The sequence below is a fragment of the Pinus tabuliformis genome, chromosome 5_2 (genome assembly GCF_031772625.1).
Source record: "Pinus tabuliformis cultivar Carrire ecotype Pingquan chromosome 5_2, CPIR1, whole genome shotgun sequence".
NCBI lineage: Eukaryota > Viridiplantae > Streptophyta > Pinopsida > Pinales > Pinaceae > Pinus > Pinus tabuliformis.
Window position 1 is genome coordinate 709419371 of NC_142306.1, and position 17881 is coordinate 709437251.

General features: G+C 41.2%; 1 protein-coding gene across 3 annotated transcripts in view; it reads left to right on the forward strand.

The window, feature by feature from the left end:
• GLA1 (Folylpolyglutamate synthetase family protein) overlaps window positions 1–17881 on the forward strand; it is a 488793-nt gene that overhangs the window by 219912 nt on the left and 251000 nt on the right. For all 3 annotated transcript variants that reach the window (XM_089436895.1, XM_089436893.1, XM_089436892.1), the window contains exon 4: window positions 11023–11085. In XM_089436895.1, coding sequence (XP_089293021.1) covers window positions 11023–11085 — 63 coding nt within the window. The remainder of the gene's footprint in view (window positions 1–11022; window positions 11086–17881) is intronic.

The window sequence follows — 17881 nt, forward strand, 5'->3', positions numbered from 1 at the left end:
TTTTAAAACTCCGACTCCGACTCCGACTCGGCCGAGGATCGACTCCGACTCCGACTCCGAAACGGTAATGACTCGGCCGGCTCGATTTCAATGACTCGGTCATTGTAAAAAATACATTAAATATTTATTTTTTTTATTAAAAAACATAATTTTAAATATTTTAAACATAATTTTAAAGATTTTCATTCATGTTTCCAAACACACAGCATTATAATATAGATGGAAGACAACATATGATCAAAGTAGGCTCATGAACCAATCCACTATATCAAAATGGTACCCAATGGCAATACATAGTCAACTGTCATACATGATCAAAGACTCAAAACAAAATACAAATAACCAAGGAGGCTAGAAATGGCCTCTACAACAAAAGTAAACTGTGATGGTGACCAGACTGCAATACTAGTACTACTGGGCCCTGGATAGTAGCTACTGCCAGAGGAGCCAAGATCATCTCGACCAATCTCTGGATCATCATCATCAGAGTCAGACAAGGGGCCCCATGGCTCGTCCTCATCATCATCGTCTCCAACTGCAACTGTAGAAGTGGTACCAGTATCACTAGCAGGCTGTGCAGCAGATGCAAGCTGAGATAGAGTAGATATGCGGCTGCGCTTCTGTCGTGGCTGAGCAGAGGAAGCACCTACAACTGGAGTGCTTGCTGGCTGTGAGACTGAGGCTGGTGGATTGGGATCTGCATTCAACTGAACAGGCTGAAGTTGAACAACATGTTCAAGTTCAACTGATGTCTCCATATCTATATCTACATTGAGATCCTCATCAGGATCAAACTCTGGTGGACGACTCTCCACTACCCAATCTGATGTTGGATCAATGTCTTCCAACACAATGGGATCTGAATCAGGTCTTTTGTTCAGCAATTGGTTTCGTCTGAGCCGAAGGTTGTATTGGACATAAACTAGATCATTCAACCGTTTTTGATCCAAACGGTTTCTTTTCTTTGTGTGAATCCTCTCAAAGACAGACCAATTGCGCTCACACCCAGATGCACTGCAAGTTTGACTCAAAATACGAATTGCAAACCTTTGCAATTCAGGGCACTGGCCACCAAAGGCCTCCCACCATTGTGCTGCAAAAAACATAGGAGTGTAATGAATTATGAGTTAGATGAAGGCTGAAGCTCAACAAAATTACAAATTATATCTAACTTTCAAATTATAAATGATTTAACAAACTTTAATAAAAAAAGTAAAACCATTAAGAAATTGAAAATTGAAATTTTTGTTTACCTGGCTCATCTGCTTCTCTTGCAATCTTTGCTAGGTTCTTCCCAAAGGTACCTGATGCATTGCTGAAGGATGTGACTTGTCGATGTATCTCCAGCTGATCAGACTCCGATGGGATCATGCGTTCAATGCAATCAACCAGTCCATCTCTGACCTCCCCCCTCAAAGCTCCTGACTCCTTAGCTTTATAATGATACCGTGGGTTCAAAAAATACCCAGCTGCATGTATAGGGCGATGGAGTTGATTGTTCCATTTTTCATCAATGATTGCCCAAATGGGCCCATACTTTGCCACTCTATCCTTGTATGCTGTCTTTATTTGCTCCTTTGCTTGATCCATAGCCTCATAAATGAAGCCCATAGCCAACCTTTCCCCATCCACCAACTGCAACACCTTAACTAGTGGCTCAGCAAGCTTCACAATCTCTGCTGCCTTTCTCCAAAAAGTTTCTTCATGGACTTTCCTTTTCAATTCTTTGCCTTCTGGTTTCTTAGACCAATTGCTTTGATTCCATTCATCACTGGAAAACATCTTTTGCAAGTTTCTATGTTGGGAAAGCATAGATTGCAATGTCAAAAAATGTGTAGCAAATCTAGTGATGACAGGCCTAATAATATCCTTGCCTCCAGTGTGTTTCCTCATGAGACTCAAAACCAGTGTATGATTGTAGATAAATTTTGTTATGCTTTTGGCATGATCTACAGTGTTTTTGACCCAATCTAATTTTCCAATATCCTCAAGCATGAGGTGTATGCAATGTGCAGCGCATGGGGTCCAAAAGATGGTCTTGTGTTTTTCCTCTAACAGTTTACCAGCAAGAACATAGTTAGAGGCATTATCTGTGATGATTTGAACAACATTAGCCACCCCCACCTCCTGAACAACCTAATCCAATAGCTGAAACAACAAGTGGCCATCTTTTACCTTATCAGATGCATCAACTGATTTTAAAAACATGGTTCCCTGTGGGCAGAAGGCAAGAAAGTTTATGATGGTACGGTTTCTTTGATCAGTCCATCCATCTGACATGATGGTACACCCTGTTCTTGCCCATGAGTCCCTGAACTCTTGCAAATACTCATTAATGGATTGAATTTCTTTCTGCAAACGGAACCCCCTTAGCTCATGCATAGTAGGGCCTTTGAAGCCTTTTCCAGCAGCATGTATGGCATCAAACATAGGCTCATAATATGGTGAACGAACAGCATTAAAGGGGATATCAGCATCATACCACCATCTAGCTATGTACTCACAAGCAGTCTCCCTCAATTCTTTCTTCCAATGGTCATCTAAATTGGGCTGAATTTGACCTTTACTAACTTCAGGACCATGTGCATCTGATGGAGAGGAGGGAGTGAAATAACTTTTGATAGTCACATCACCCTTTTTCAAATTCATTCTACCCTTTCCCTTATCTTGAACAGAACCAAAAGAGGGAGGAACATAACGGAAAGGGTTGGATGCCTCAGTTTGAGGGATAGAGGAAGAACCCTCAAAATCATAGTGGGGGTTGGTAGCCATCATTTTTTGTATCTCCCTCTTCCTCCCAATTTCAGCCTGTATCTCTTTTTGCCTAGCCTTATCTTCTTTAAATTTCTCAAAGCTGGCCAATAAATTCTTTCTAATCTCCCCAATTTCTGGTGAGGTACATGGGGTAATTTGGCCTCTAATCCCTGCCAAGTGTTGTTTCAGCCTATTAATGCCCCCAGGACATTCCTTAATTTTCCTATGGCAAAATTTGCAATGCATTTGACTATCAACCATTTCAACATATGCCCAAGCAGGATCTCTTGCTCTAGGTGCCATTTTTTGACTAGGAAAACAATCTGAAAATGAAAAAAAAAAAAAAACATTGATTCAATGTTCATTTATTTGACAAAAAACACTCTCTAAGCTTTCTTGTTATGCACCTAAAATTTACTAAGCAAAAACAGATTTATAGAGGTGGAAAAAAATACCTCCAGGCACAAACTGCCTCCTCAAGCTTGCTCCAAGAATCAGCTCCTCAATGCTGCTCCAAATGGCTGCCCAAGAAGCTCCTCACTCCAGCTACAATGCTCCTCCAAGACTCCTCACTGCTGCTCCAAAACAAAGCTCAAGAACTGCTCACTAATTCTCAAAGAAGACTCTCACTCAAATGCATAAGACTGCTGTGAGTGAATGAGAGCATTTGGGTGTCTTAAATAGGGTTTGGGAGGGGGAAATGGACCTCAAAAACATTTAGCATATTATTATAACAGTTTGGGATCCATAAACTTCATTAAACAATTCAAAAATACCAAAAAAATGATTATTTTTATGTGGTTTACGCGTGCCTGGCCGTTCCTTTGTGACTCGATGACTCGGCCGAGTCATGTGTGACTCGGTCAACCGGACCGTTTCCTTGGCCGGGTCACTCCTCCAGGCATCAACTCGGTTCAACTCGGTGGTTTCGGTTTCGAAACGGCCGGTTTTTAAAACAATGGATAGGATGATTAATTCTCCTGTCGAGGCATCCTACCCATGCAGTCTGGGACTCATGGGAAGTACCTCTCATCTGATCAATGAGCAAGGAAATGAGGATAGGGACCATAGTAGTACTATCGATGGATGCATCATTGTATCTACCGTACTCCCTATGCTAGGATGACCTCCATTGATCTGGGATCAATGAAACTGATTTGGGATCAGTATGAGTGGCTTGAGACACTCTCTTGTGATATTGATCTGGGATCAATAAAACTGACTTCGGGTCAGTAAGAGTGATGTGACACACTCTTTTCAGATGAAACTGACTTCGGGTCAGTAGAGAATGGTATCAGACATTCTCGATCAATTCTTCTTCTTCATGGTTCAATAGAGCAGAGCAAAGCAAAGCAGAGCTCAGCAGAGCAGAGCGGTGCAGGGCACTGATGGCAGAGATAGTACAGTCAGAAATATGGATCAACGGATGGAGTTCTCCCTAGTTGAGAGGGAGTGTTAAAATTGGCAACTAGGGCCAAACTCCATGTGGGTCATCTTATTAATGGAAGCTGATATTTTTCTTGGATCCCTCTCATCGAGAGGTGTAGGATTGATCTAAAGATCATCCGATTCTGATAAGTCTTCATGGCGATATGAATTTATTTGTGTTATGGGACAATTCATCAAGGTTGGCCAGCAACCAAATATACCCCACTTGTGCTCAACGTTTTACTATAAAAGGAGGAGGTCTTCAAGTCATTTAGACACACTCTTCTTGTGATCTCTTCCTCTCCACATGTCTTTGGGTTTTGGTGGAGGAGAGATACTAAGAGTATACGCTGGCCTAAGTCTCATGATGCCCTAGCCGCAATAAGGAGGATGCCCTAGCAGCAGACTAGCCGCAGTTAAAGGAGGAACATCTAGACACAGTCAAAGGGAATATGCCATGCCCTCATCCACAATCCGAAAAAGACCTTAACGCTGTCATGGAGGAGAGAAGAGGTCCAAACGCTGACCTAAAGGGAGATGCCCTAACTGTTGTTCTATACGAGATCAAGGCACAGTGAAAAGAGAAGGCTCAACGCAGTCAAGGAGGGATATCTATCCACAGTTAAGGGTGGCCCTCATTCACTATTAAAGAGGCCCTTATATGCTGTCCTAAGGTGCCCTAATCCACAATATGTTGAGCCCTTAATCATAGCTAAACAATGATCCTATTCCGTAGCAATTGGGCCCTAATACGCAGCTAAGAGGAGGTTCGATACATGGCTAATATAGGCCCTAAATTGAGGCCCTAATCCGCAGCTACAGAAGGCCTAAATACGCTTCCTTATCTGCTTCCCTAGCTGTTGTTTATCTAGCCCTTAATCCGCAGTCAAGAGACCTTACACGCAGTTAAAAGGGAGGCCTTAAACTTCAGTAAAAGAGAACCCTTAGACACAGTCAAGGAGAGACTCTTAACCACAACAAGAAAGGGTCTTATCACTACATGAATAAGCCTGTAAGGACAACATGTTTGCTGTGATAAAATAAGTTGTTTATCGTATGCCTTAAGGACTGTTTGATAAGCCACAGTTATACGATGAAGGAAAGAGTTGAAGTCTGCTCCTTAATGTTGTTGCATTGATGATGTTTATGTAACTACTTTGAGGACATTTACTTCAGAGTTACAATGTGCTAGGCCATAGGCCATAGCATCATAGCAAGGGTCTCTTAGAGTTGCTCTTTTGGGCTGTTTAGTGATTATGAAGGAAGTTTAGGTCTGCCTCAGGTACCCTCATGAGATCAGCAAGCTTATACATGGGTCAGCTGCAAGCATGTAGAATCATGGACAACAGCAGCATGGTAAAGCATGGACAACAACAAGTACAGTGCAACAAGTACATTGGGACAGCAGTAAGCATGGTGCAACAGTGGCACTATGTACAACAATGATAAACACTGGTACAACAGCTGCATGAGGTCTCGGATTGTGATGATGGGTGCAACTTGGCGCAACACGGTGAGCTACAACACATGGACGAGATGCAACACAATGATAGGTGGAGTCACCTTGGAGAATCAGTTGAAGCAGCATGTGTTCAACTGATCTCATGTAGAGATGATCTATTCTCTTATCTAAAAAGTCCAAGTGTTGACTTCTGTTGTAAATGCACTCTCTCTCTCTCTCTGCTGAAATATTAAAGAACATAGAAGAAGAATTGATCAAGGGTTTCCCCACATTGGGGTTTGTCCCTGGCTAGTGCCACATCTTGTGTCCTCTTGTCTTGGCTTGTCTTCTGCGATTTATGTTTATGTTCTATCTGTAGTTTACTTTAATGCTGATGTGATTGTTAATCTGGAAAAGATATTGAGCTAACTGTGAAAATTGAAATAAATTGCTCTAAGCATAGAACATACCTAAAATTAACAGATATCCTTACTCTTGGTGTACAAGAGTCCATAATTGACTATTCCTTGTAAATACCTGAGAACATGTTTGGCTGCTGCCCAGTGTGCCCTCTTCAGTTCCACCATGACCTGACTGAGGGTGTTGAGAGCATAGCAAATGTTTGGCCTAGTATTGACCAGATACATTAGGGACCTTATTAACTGCCTGTATAAGGTGGGATTGGTATCCTTGTCTTCTGATGCATCAATCTTCTTCCAGTTGGTGATCATTGGAGCAACCATGGGTCGACAGTCCTCCATCCTGAATCTCTTCAGGATTACTGTAGCATATCTCCCTTGCCCAAGGAAGATTTATCCCTTTTGTTGCCAAACTTCCAACCCTAGGAAATAATGCATTCATCCCAAATCCTTCATATCAAATTCTGTGGCTAGATTCTTCTTGCATTCCCTGATAAGCCTGGATGATCTTGTCAAAAAGATCTCATCCACATACAATACTAAGATTAGCGGCTCATTCTCTATAACCAGATAGTAGATATTTGGATCTGCATCACTCTTGACAAATCCCATCTTCTGCATGTAGCCATCGATTCGACCATACCATTCTCTAGGTGCCTGTTTTAGCCCATACAAGGCTTTCTTCAACTTGCATACATGAGACTTCTTCTCATGTATCTCCAAGCCCTCTGGTAGTTCAATGTATACCTCTTCTTCCATTACCCCGTTCAGAAAATTCGTTTTGACATCCATCTGATGAATCTCCCATCCCATCTGAGCTGCAAGAGATATGACAGTCCTAATAGACGTATACCTGGCTATTGGGGCGAAGGTCTCCTCGTAGTCAATTCCTTCCTTATGAGCAGACCCCTTAGCCACAAACCTGGCCATGTATTTCTCAACATTGCCATCTACAACGTATTTGATCTTGTAGATCCATATCAAACCTACCACTGATCTGTCGTGAGGCCTTGGCACTACCTCCCAAACATCGTTCACCATTATGAAGTTGTACTCCTCTACCATCGCATCTAGCCAAACCTGATGTTGAGTTGTCTCCTTGAAACTGGTAGGCTCCCCATCCTGAGCTACTAATGCTTGATATCTATCTGGCTATTTTCGCTCCCTCTTATTGTTTCTTGGCGTACCGATGAAGTCCTCTGCATCTCATAGAATCTGACGAAGTTCCCTGGTAGTTCTTCCTCTGCCAGTCGATGCTTCTGTTAGCTCCTCCAACTTGTCCTGAGAATCTTCCTGACTTGAGGAAGAATTTTTTACTTCCGTTGGTTGAAGAGGCTTAACCAGCGGCTCCTCTTTTATTGCTCCTCGGAAGGCATTTCACGAGATTTTCTAAAAGCCCATTCCTCCATGAACTTTACATCTCGTCGAATTACTACCTTCCTGCTCCCTGGAAGGTAGATTTTGGATGCCTTAGCGTTCTCGCTATATCCCACCAGATATCCCTTTTCCGTAGTTTGATCCAGCTTCTTCCTCTTTTCCTCTGATATGTGGCAATCTGCTAAACTCCCAAATATCCTGAAATGACTGATTTCAGGTGTCTTCCCTGTGAAAACTTTCTCTGGAGTAATCTTGCCCAACGCTCGATGAGGAGTCCTATTTAGAAGATAGACTGCTGTGTTGCATGCTTCCGCCCATAGGAATTTTGGCGTATCCTGATAATACATCATGGCCCTAGCTGCTTCTACAATAGTCCTGTTCTTTCTTTTTGCTACTCCATTCTGCTCCGGATTGTAGGGAGCTGTCCACTCTCTTTTGATGCCCTCCTTAGCACAAAAATCAGTGAAGTCCTTATTGACACGCTCTCCACCATTATTTGAGTACAAAACTTATATTTTCTTCCCAGTTAGATTCTCCACTAGAGCCTTGGACTCTTTGAATCGACAGAAAACCTTGTCCTTGGTTGTCAAAAAATAAATCCAAGTTTTCCTTGAGTGGTCATCAATGAATGTAAGGAAATACTCGGCACCACTGAGTGCTTTGACGGACATAGGTCCGCAGATATCTGAGTGTATTAATCCTAGTACACTCTTTGCCCTGTGTTTGCTCCTAGGAAATGCTGCCTTGGCATACTTTCCTAGAGCACATCCTCTACATACATCATCTCGTTCCGTGCTCAGATGCGAAACTCCTGTTACAGTGCTCCTGAGAATTCTCAGAGCTCCATGGTGCAAATGACCCTTTCTTCTGTGCCATAGTTCATTCAAGTCCTTATCTCCATGACTGCCTATTAGTGCCATTGGTGATTCTAGTTATAATCTATACAACCTGTTACTTTTGATCCCGATATGCACTTTCTTTTTCCAGCTTGGGTGTTTGACGTATAACTTCTCTTTGATGAAGTGGACGTCATAGCCCTTGCCTTGAAGTTGCGACACAAAAAGTAAGTTCATCCCCAATATTGGTACATGCAACACATTTGTAGCACGGAACTGTTCTTTCGATTCTGTTTGAAAAACTATAGTACCCTTCCCTACTGGAGTGCACTTTGCCTTGTCCTCCATGGTGATCTGAAAGTTCATCTTCTCTTCTCGATATTCTGAGAAACATTTCCTGATTCCCGTCATATACCACGAGGCTCCACTGTGTATATACCAGTAACCACACTTCTGATGATGTAGAACTAGTTATACAAGCCACTTCTTCTTCCAGCCTGGAAGCCAACATAGATAAATCGAAGTCTCTTTCTCTTGTGCAATCTTCTGAAAATCTGTGCGAGTCCCTTGACGTGGATGCCTTTGCATCGTGGTTTCGACCCATCACTGATTTTCCCTTCCTGTCTTTGATTACTTCGTCTGATACCATGTGAAAATTCTAACACTGCAACATCTGATTTACTTTTCCTACTTATTCTTCAATAAGTTATTTATGAAATTCCTTAAATAAACATTAAAATAAATTCTGCAGCAGATATCACACTATAATACAGAAACAAACACATGTACAAGAATCAACACATTGACACAGATATTTTGGACAATAGTCCCCGGAAAAACCCAATGTGGGAAAACTGGTGCAGCAAGGGAGGATTTTATTATTCAACAATTCTTCAGTACAACAGGGTGCCACGCTGGCTTACCCACAGAGAAATTTTTTTTCTCCAGCACTTCTCCTAGTCCCAGTGTCAGTCTGGCTGACCTCTGCGTCGCTCCCAGACACTCTGCGTCAACCTTGGGCTTCTCTGCGTCACCCATGCAGGCCCTCTAGTGACTGTGCAGAGTCCTGTTGCCTTTGCGTCTGCCTGAAATGCCCTGTGTCTGCCTCTCCTGCCTTAGCGCTAGTCTCCAATGGCTGATCCCTTCTCTCTGTTCCATACTCGCTGCCTCCTGACTACTCACCAGACCACTAGTTCGAATTTCTCAGTGAACCCCGCTCCAGAAATTGAACTGACTGGTCTCCCTCAGTATGTCCTCCAAGTGACCCTCAAGCCTCCTCTTATAGTTTTCTCGATGACACATCAACAACTGAGATTAAGTCCCTAATCAACTACTAAGATTAACGCTGGCTTGATCCATGACTTTTGGACCCTTCTAACACAGTTTTATATTAGTTCACATTAATATTTTATTTTCCCTAGGTTTAGATTTAAGGACTATTAAAAATATTAATTATTTTAATATCTCCCAAACTGTTTAGAATCTGCCCAAACCATTTCTGGGTATTGGAGATCTCATGTGCTTTAGCCTCTCCACCAATTTTTTGTGGCTAGAGCACATCCGATGCTACCCCAAATCAACATGTGCAAGGGGCCATGTAGGGTGATGATGAGGAGGCTGATTTACAGATGGAGAAGCCAATGTTTCCAGAGGCCAAAATTTCCAGGGGGTTGCAATTTGAGATACTATTGAGCTATATTATCTGTGTATTTTCTGAAGTCATATGCTTAGTTAAGGGAGCCCTCATTTCCCTGAGTAATAGAAAAATGAAGGAGAATTGAAATATTTTTCTGTGTTGTGACTGATTTTCTATCTTAAATTTCCACTGCAAATTATTTAAGTTAAATACTGGTGTATTTTTTATTCAGCAGTTCATCAGAAAAATAATTTACTGGTGATTATATATTTTCGGGGCATAAAATAAATTACTGAGAATATTAAGTCAGATCTGGTTTTGGAAAATTAACATCATTTCCAACACTTATGCAACCAATAGGATCATTTGGAATCTAGAGTCTAGACTATACTGAATTCCCAAACTCTTCCTGTAGCTATGACAATCATCCCCAGCAGCTAGACAAAGGGTCTTGCCCTTGATGCAGAACTGATGAATGACAAGGTTCCACCACGCAAATGGCTCCAACTTTACTGTCGTCATGTAGGGGCTAGCAATCTCGCTTGGCAATCAAAGTTTGAAGCCAGATGCTTTGATTCCCTGACAGATAAAAACATTTGGATGATAGAGAATTTAGATTAACGTTCCAATGCAATTGTCTATTACCGTTTAGGAACAATTTACCAATGCTAATGCAAAGATTCTGGAAACAATTCCTTAAATTGGACTCTTGACATTATATTTTCAAATAAAAAGGCCATTTCACCAAGTGTTTTTCACTGTTTTGTAAAGACTCTTCCTGAGTTTGTAAACTTACTTTTCTTAATGCTAATAGATGCTGTCTTATAAACCTATTACTTTGTGCTATAGGTGTTTAACATTTCTTATTATAATAAATTATTGTATAGATTTTTGGGCTCTTTAACTTTAAGGAACATTCTTAAAACATAACTTTCTGTAGTAGATTGTCAACAGTCTGATTTTAAGGATTTTTCCATTGAAATACCAGATTTGTCTTGAAATTTACGTTTGCAAGGATGTTTTCCATGTGTTCCTATGTTTTCGGCTTTTTATGTACCTTAGAGGTATTTTTGTTTGACATAATCTTGTGAATACGTTATAAGAAGTCTTGTATGTCTTTTTATTCAACAGGTTTTGACAGCATTGGCTTTTAAGTACTTTGCTCAAGAAGAAGTAGATTTTGCAGTGATAGAGGTAACATTATATTTTCAACTTGTATAGTTTTTGTTTGTTTTGGAGTGAATAAATGAATAGTAGATAACCTGAGTTATGTAAAGTGACTTCCTATTTTATATGCTTTTCCTTCTGGGTTGCTGTGTTGTAAAATTCACATTCTTCACTATGTTTTTGTAGGTATTTATTTTCTCTATCCAATGAATTATGTTGAAGGCATTGTTGCCTCAAAATCTGGTAAGCCTTGTGAGAGGCCTTACAAGGCAAGAGCCCGACTAAGACACAGCAATGAGGTGGCTGCCACTGTCATCTTGGCACTCCACCTTCTGCTCTATTGTGGAATTTCACCACATGGGAGGCTTCCTGGTATATATCACCTAAAAGGTATTCTAAGTCAATAGGTCGAAGGTGATATAAGTGAAAGGTTTAATCGAGGTGCTTATTTCAATTAGGGCATTATTGTTTATGTCAAGGAACCATGTACCATAATATAAGCCTCGAAAAGAGCACTTGAGGCTTAGGGTTTCAAAATATGATTCAATAAGGGAGCATCTAGGTATACAAGCATAAGGAAAATGTTTACTTCAACGGTGTGATCAACAATAGGGAGTGGTAAACCTTCAACAAGCCCTAAGTTGAAGGCTTGCGTAGAACTAGGGTTACATAAAGTCCTAAATTGCCTAGGGCTGATGACATCAGCCCTAATAAGGCAAATTTTCACCAAGAAAATGATATATTTTGAGTTGGTAAGGTCAATCAAGGTGAAAATATGCCAAATCAGCTCCAATGCTTTAATAGGTCAACTCCTAGTTGAATTTAGCTCTTGCCCGTGCCTAGGGACTTGCTTTGAAGGGCTGAAAAAGTAAGAGAGAAAAAGGGTAAAATTTTTCAAGAGTTTTGACAATCAATGGGATCCCGGTGCCTTTTCCCTACTTGGTTGATGGAGTCTTAGGGATTTAAACTATAGAGATATCAAATTCATGGATGTAAGGAGAAAACCCTAATTTTCCATGCCAAACCCTAGCTATCTTTTTATGACGGAAGAAATTGACTTGAACAATGCTCACTAAGAGGTCCTCTAGGGAGTTCAATGAAAATAGATTAAACATGCAATAATTTACCAAGAATTTCCAATAAAAAATTCTACTTAGACAAGGAACAAGTAGAAACCCTAGCAATATTTCATTACATGTAAAACCATAAAAAATATGCAGTAAATACTCACAAATTTTCCAAGAACATGCCTTCTTTCAATCCTAAAAAGATGTAGCCAACACAAAAACTAGTTTCCAATAGCAAAAATCCACATAAGATACCTCATGTAGTGAAGTGCAATAGGGTAAGTCAAGCTCTTCTAGAGAGGCTGAAATTCACAAATGTGATGATGAACAAATGAATGGAGTGATCGTCCATTTATAGGAGGTCTATCACTTCCATTAATTCAGCTAAAATCCCCTAAACAATCCAACCCAATAGGTCAACAACATAAAATATGCCAATGTTTTCCCACACTTGTGAGCCATAAGCCCTCAATAGGCATGACATCATGCCCTTTTAGGGCTCAAAATGCTCCTAATGTGCAAATGAAGTGGTAGATGAGTCTCCAAGAATCATGATCAACCTCAATTTGAGGATAGGTCCTCAAATGAAGCCTCAAATGATCTCCATGTGTTTAAAAGCCAACTGTGTGTGCCCTAGATCATCTTTGTGGGTGTCATGTAGACAATCTGATGTACTCTCTATAGCATTGGGGCTCCATCAGGTACAACAAGCCCTCCTTAATCATCTTGGGGGATAATCATCCTCATCTGAGCTCTGGATCAAGGCATGCCCATCAAGTAGTGTTAAGTCCAGCTTGAGGGCATGCTGGGTCCACCGGTACATCATCAAGAATCCTCAATGCTAAGCAAGATAAGCTCAACGTTTTTGCATCTGAGGGTGCTCTAGGGTGTCTATCAACTTTCAACATCTTCTAAGTGCCTAATGCTTTGCTGTATAGGGGCAATGTTGCATCTACAAGGTCATCATGCTCTCTGGAAGTTTAGTATGTTCAGGCATCATGTGGAATAAGAATGAAGTAATGTGCCCTCAAGGCTTCAACTGCTCAAAACCACCTCGCAAAACCATCTCAAACTTAAGTGAAAGCAACCCTTCATTAGAGACAATGACCATATATGCATTTAAGTGGACCATACTTAACTGTTAAGGGCATAATGATACTTCAAAACAGGATCACCTACAAATATCTAAGTAGACCAAGTCCCGTAAAAGTATTCCCTACCTTTGTAGGGGCGGCTAGATAATTAACCCTATTAGGTGCTTCCAACCCCTAAGGGGAGGTGGCACTTCCAAGATCAATCCTTCAATCCATAGGCATTAGTGAGAATAGGTGGCGACGTAGGGGAATGATTTCCTGGCCAAGTGCCATGGTTAGGGGACCCACTAATGAGAGTCCAAATCTTGAGTGTATAGATGTAATGCAGGGAGCAATTGTGGAGGCATGAGTCACCCCTTTACTCAACCTACTTTTTCCACCTTGTTACACACCAAATGTGGGTGACCCCATAGGAGAAATGTTTCTCCCATCATCTCTTCCAGCCGGCTAGCCAACAACCCCTGACAACAACTACTAGTCGTTGACAATGTGTCATTCATATATCTGCCCCCTGCATCAATCATGTGTTTTCTCGCCCATTTGGCAAGAGCACATGTTGGAAGGTGGGCTTCCAAACAAAAGGTACTTTATTGATTTTCAGTCGCGTGCTTATGTGTGTTTGTATTTGGGCATTTGACATGGATTATTGGGTAACCAGGAAGGAAGAGGGCTTTTGATCGTGATCTTGTTCCCTCACCTTAAATGGGGGGGGGGTTAATCCTTCGTCCTAGTTTAATGGGACCTCCCCTAATGGCCTAATGGGTATAGGAGGGGCACTACTTGGGAAACCGTGATTGAGATAACGTAATCCCATCTCTCCCTTCTTCGGGTTCAACTAACCATTGGTTCTCTAGGATTTGTCACCATACATCCTCATACCTAGGTAGGGCCTGGAACTTTGCCTTGGGAGGTTGATGCAACTAAAAGAACAAGAAAAGGCATATGATGGTCACAGGTAAAAACAAAAGAAGATCAAAATGCAAAAGATGTTTGGGACATACATATAAGCACTTGGGCAAAATCCCAGCATGAGCTCTACCTCACTCATTATGGCTATCACCTGAGTCCAGACTCTTGAGCACATGTTGTTCTTCATATTATGAGAAGGCGCCCTTGCATGACCTATTAGAAAATCAGGAAGGCAGAAAAAATCTCGTATATGGATAATTACTTGTGATATTCCTATAGACTTATTATCTTCTCTTTATATTCTTCTTTTATATTTGTTTCATTAAGCAATCATCAAATCAAAACATGAAGATCAATGACACTAGATCTAGGCACTCAACTAGGGATAAAAGCCCTCTCTAAGGTAAAATCCAGTCAAACTCTTCCACTAATCAAATTGAGATAGACCAAAAGACCTTAAACCTGATAAAAGACTCTTCTCACTCCACCAAGTCAGCCCTCAAACTGCCCTTTCAGACTCCAAAGATCAACTGCAACAATACTGCATCAAAGACATAATTTTTGCCCAACTACTTCAAAATTTCGTCCTAGTTACTCCACCAATTTCAGCCTAGCTACTCTAGCAATTTCGGCCCAACTACTCCAACAATTTCAACCCTCCTGCAGCTTCAGTGCCTTTGCACGTGTGAGACAAGAGAGAAAAATTCGACTTCTTTTTGCTTGACAAAGGCTTCCTTTTCCTTTGCTAGGTTTCCCTCCTTCTTCCTTGAATTTCACACGCTTTTACTATTTCCAGCTACTGCCGATCGAACTTCTTGGTTGATGCTCCAAATGAGGTTGAATTGCTGCCTTTATATAGAGAATTTGTGAGATTGAATTCCCTTGATGAGGCCGACTTGTCCTTCTTTGAGGCTAAATTGGTGGAGGAGACCTAAAAGACCTATTTTACATTAAAGCAAATTTATTTCTTGATAAATGAAGCCAAAGAAGGGTCTTTTACATCATGACAAAGACTAGGACTCTTGACAAAAACCTAGAAGCCTACAATGGAGGCTTTGACCTAAAAATCATTGAACCAAGCATGAAACCCATGCTATAATAAGTAAATTTCTTTTATAATAAAAATTTCTTTTCTTTCTTTTGACAAATCCATTACATCATGATTCAAGCACAATTATGAAGATCGACACTAGTCACATTTTTCAACAGTCCCTCTTAAGTAGGGAGGTATTCATAATTACATATATACAGAGGTACATGGAAGATCTTAGAATGATATACTCTATGAAGAGTCACAACACACGCAATGCTACAGATTAGATACTTGACTAGGGTACTCTAATTGGGTGGGACTAAGGTGTACAAGGCTAAGGTGGGATTTTGCCGCTCCTAGGACAAACAAGAGAGAGCGCAGACAACCTGACAGATATCAAACAGTGGTAACTCAGTATGTAGAACCTTCCAGCATTCAGGAAGCCACACAACATCTAGTGTGGGTAGATGCCATGGTAGAAGAATACAACTCTTTCATGACGAATGTTGTTTAGGAGGTAGTGCCAAGGCCAAAAGACATGTCATTTGTAGGGGTTCTTGATGGATCTACAAGATCAAGTATGCTATAGACGACATTGTGGAGAAGTACAAGGCTAGGTTCGTGGCAAAGGGGTATGCACAGAAAGAAGGGATAGTTTATGAGGAGACCTTCACCCTAGTTTCCAGATACAATTCTATTTGGTCTGTTATATCCCTAGCAGCTTAGATGGGATGGCAGATTCACCAGATGGACTTACACTTCTATTCGGTCTGTTATATCCCTAGCAGCTTAGATGGGATGGCAGATTCACCAGATGGACGTCAAGACAACATCCTTGAATGGGGTGATAGAAGAAGAGATGTACATTGAACAACTAGAGAACTTCGAGACTCATGAGAGGCACACTCATGTGTGCAGACTAAAGAATGCTCTATAAGGGCTCTATCAGGCTCCCATTGCATGGTATGGTCGGATTGACAGGTACTTGCAGCAGAAGGGATTTGTCAAAAGTGACGAAAATCCCAACCTTTACTATTTGATGGTATAGGGTGAGCCACTCATCCTAGTATTATATGTGGATGATCTCTTCTTGACAGGATCATCAGGGCTCATAGAGGACTGCAAGAGGAACTGGGCAATAGAGTTTGATATGAAGGATTTGGGGTTGATGCATGATTTCCTAGGATTGAAAGTGTGGTAGAAGGATGGGGAGATCTTCCCTGGGCAGGGAAGATACACTACAAATATTCTAAAGAGGTTCAAAATGTAGGATTGTAGACCCATGTCTACCCCATGATCACTAGTTGGAAGAAGATAGATTCATCAGATGACAAGGATGTCGACCCCACCTTGTATAGACAACTTATTTGTCCTCTGATGTATTTGGTCAACACTAGGCCGATATCTGCTTTGTAGTCAATACCCTCTGTTAGTTTATGGTAGAATCGAAGAGGGAACATTGGGAAGTAGCGAGGCATATTTTGAGGTATGTACGCGACACAATCGAGTATAGGTTAAGATATAAATGAGGGGATGACGTTAGACTATGTGGGTTCACAAATGCAAATTGGGTAGGCAATTCAGTGGACAGGAAAATTACCTCTGGGTACTGCTTCAGTGTTGGATCAGGAATGGTTTCTTGGTGTAGCAGGAAGTAGAAGCCAATAGCATTGAGCTCTATAGAAGAAATGTATATGGTAGCAAGCACAACTACGTGCGAAGCTATATAGCTTCGGAAGCTGTTGGTAAGCTTGTTTAGGTAGAGGATGGATGCAACAAGTGTCTATTGTGATAATCAAAGTTGCATCAAGCTTTTTGAGAATCCAATGTTTCATGACAAATCGATACACATAGATCTCAGGTGTTGTTTCATCAGAGATTGTGTGCAGGGTGGAGCAGTCCAACTATAGTTTGTTCCCACAGAAGAGCAGGTTGTGGATATACTCACGAAAGCTCTAGGGAGAGCTAAGTTCGTCTATTTTAGAGAACAAATTGTTAAAATTTCTAAGTTTGACACGTTAGAAATCCCTACTGCATTATCTAGTTTATTTTCTCCTACTTGTTCTTTTTTTTTTTTTTTGATTACAGAGGAATTGGCAACTGGAGCAACCTTGTAACTCGCGTAACACGGGGTCAATTATGATCGCTACCATTATAACCCCTGGGTACTGCGCCTGCCCCTCTCCACAGCTCCGAGCTAGTCCAGGGGATTTGAACTTGTGACCTTTAGTACGGAGCTCACCTTTCTAACGAACTTCACCGCATTGTGATTACCAACTTGCCTATCCCCGTGGGGCTTTCTCCTACTTGTTCTTTCATTAACAAGTTATTTATAAATATAAATACCGAAAATAAACACAAATGCAACCTTAACACATATACAGATCAACAATTGAATAACTGAGACAATCACACAAGGGACACCGTTATTTTTGGATAATCGTCCCCGGAAAAACCCAATGCGGGAAAACCGGTGCAACAGATATGAGGGTTTTATTATTATGCAGTTTTTGAATACAACTAGGGTGCCAGAAATGGCTCACCCAATAGAGAATGCCCTCGACAGAAGTACCTCTCCTCGGAGATAGATATTCCTGCTGATCAGTGAACAGATGATTGATCCCACAAAAATACGCCAACTCCTTAGCTAGACAACGAAATCTGCTCCATGCTTCTCCACTGCTCTACGTCACTCTACTAGGGACTGCGTCACCCTCGCA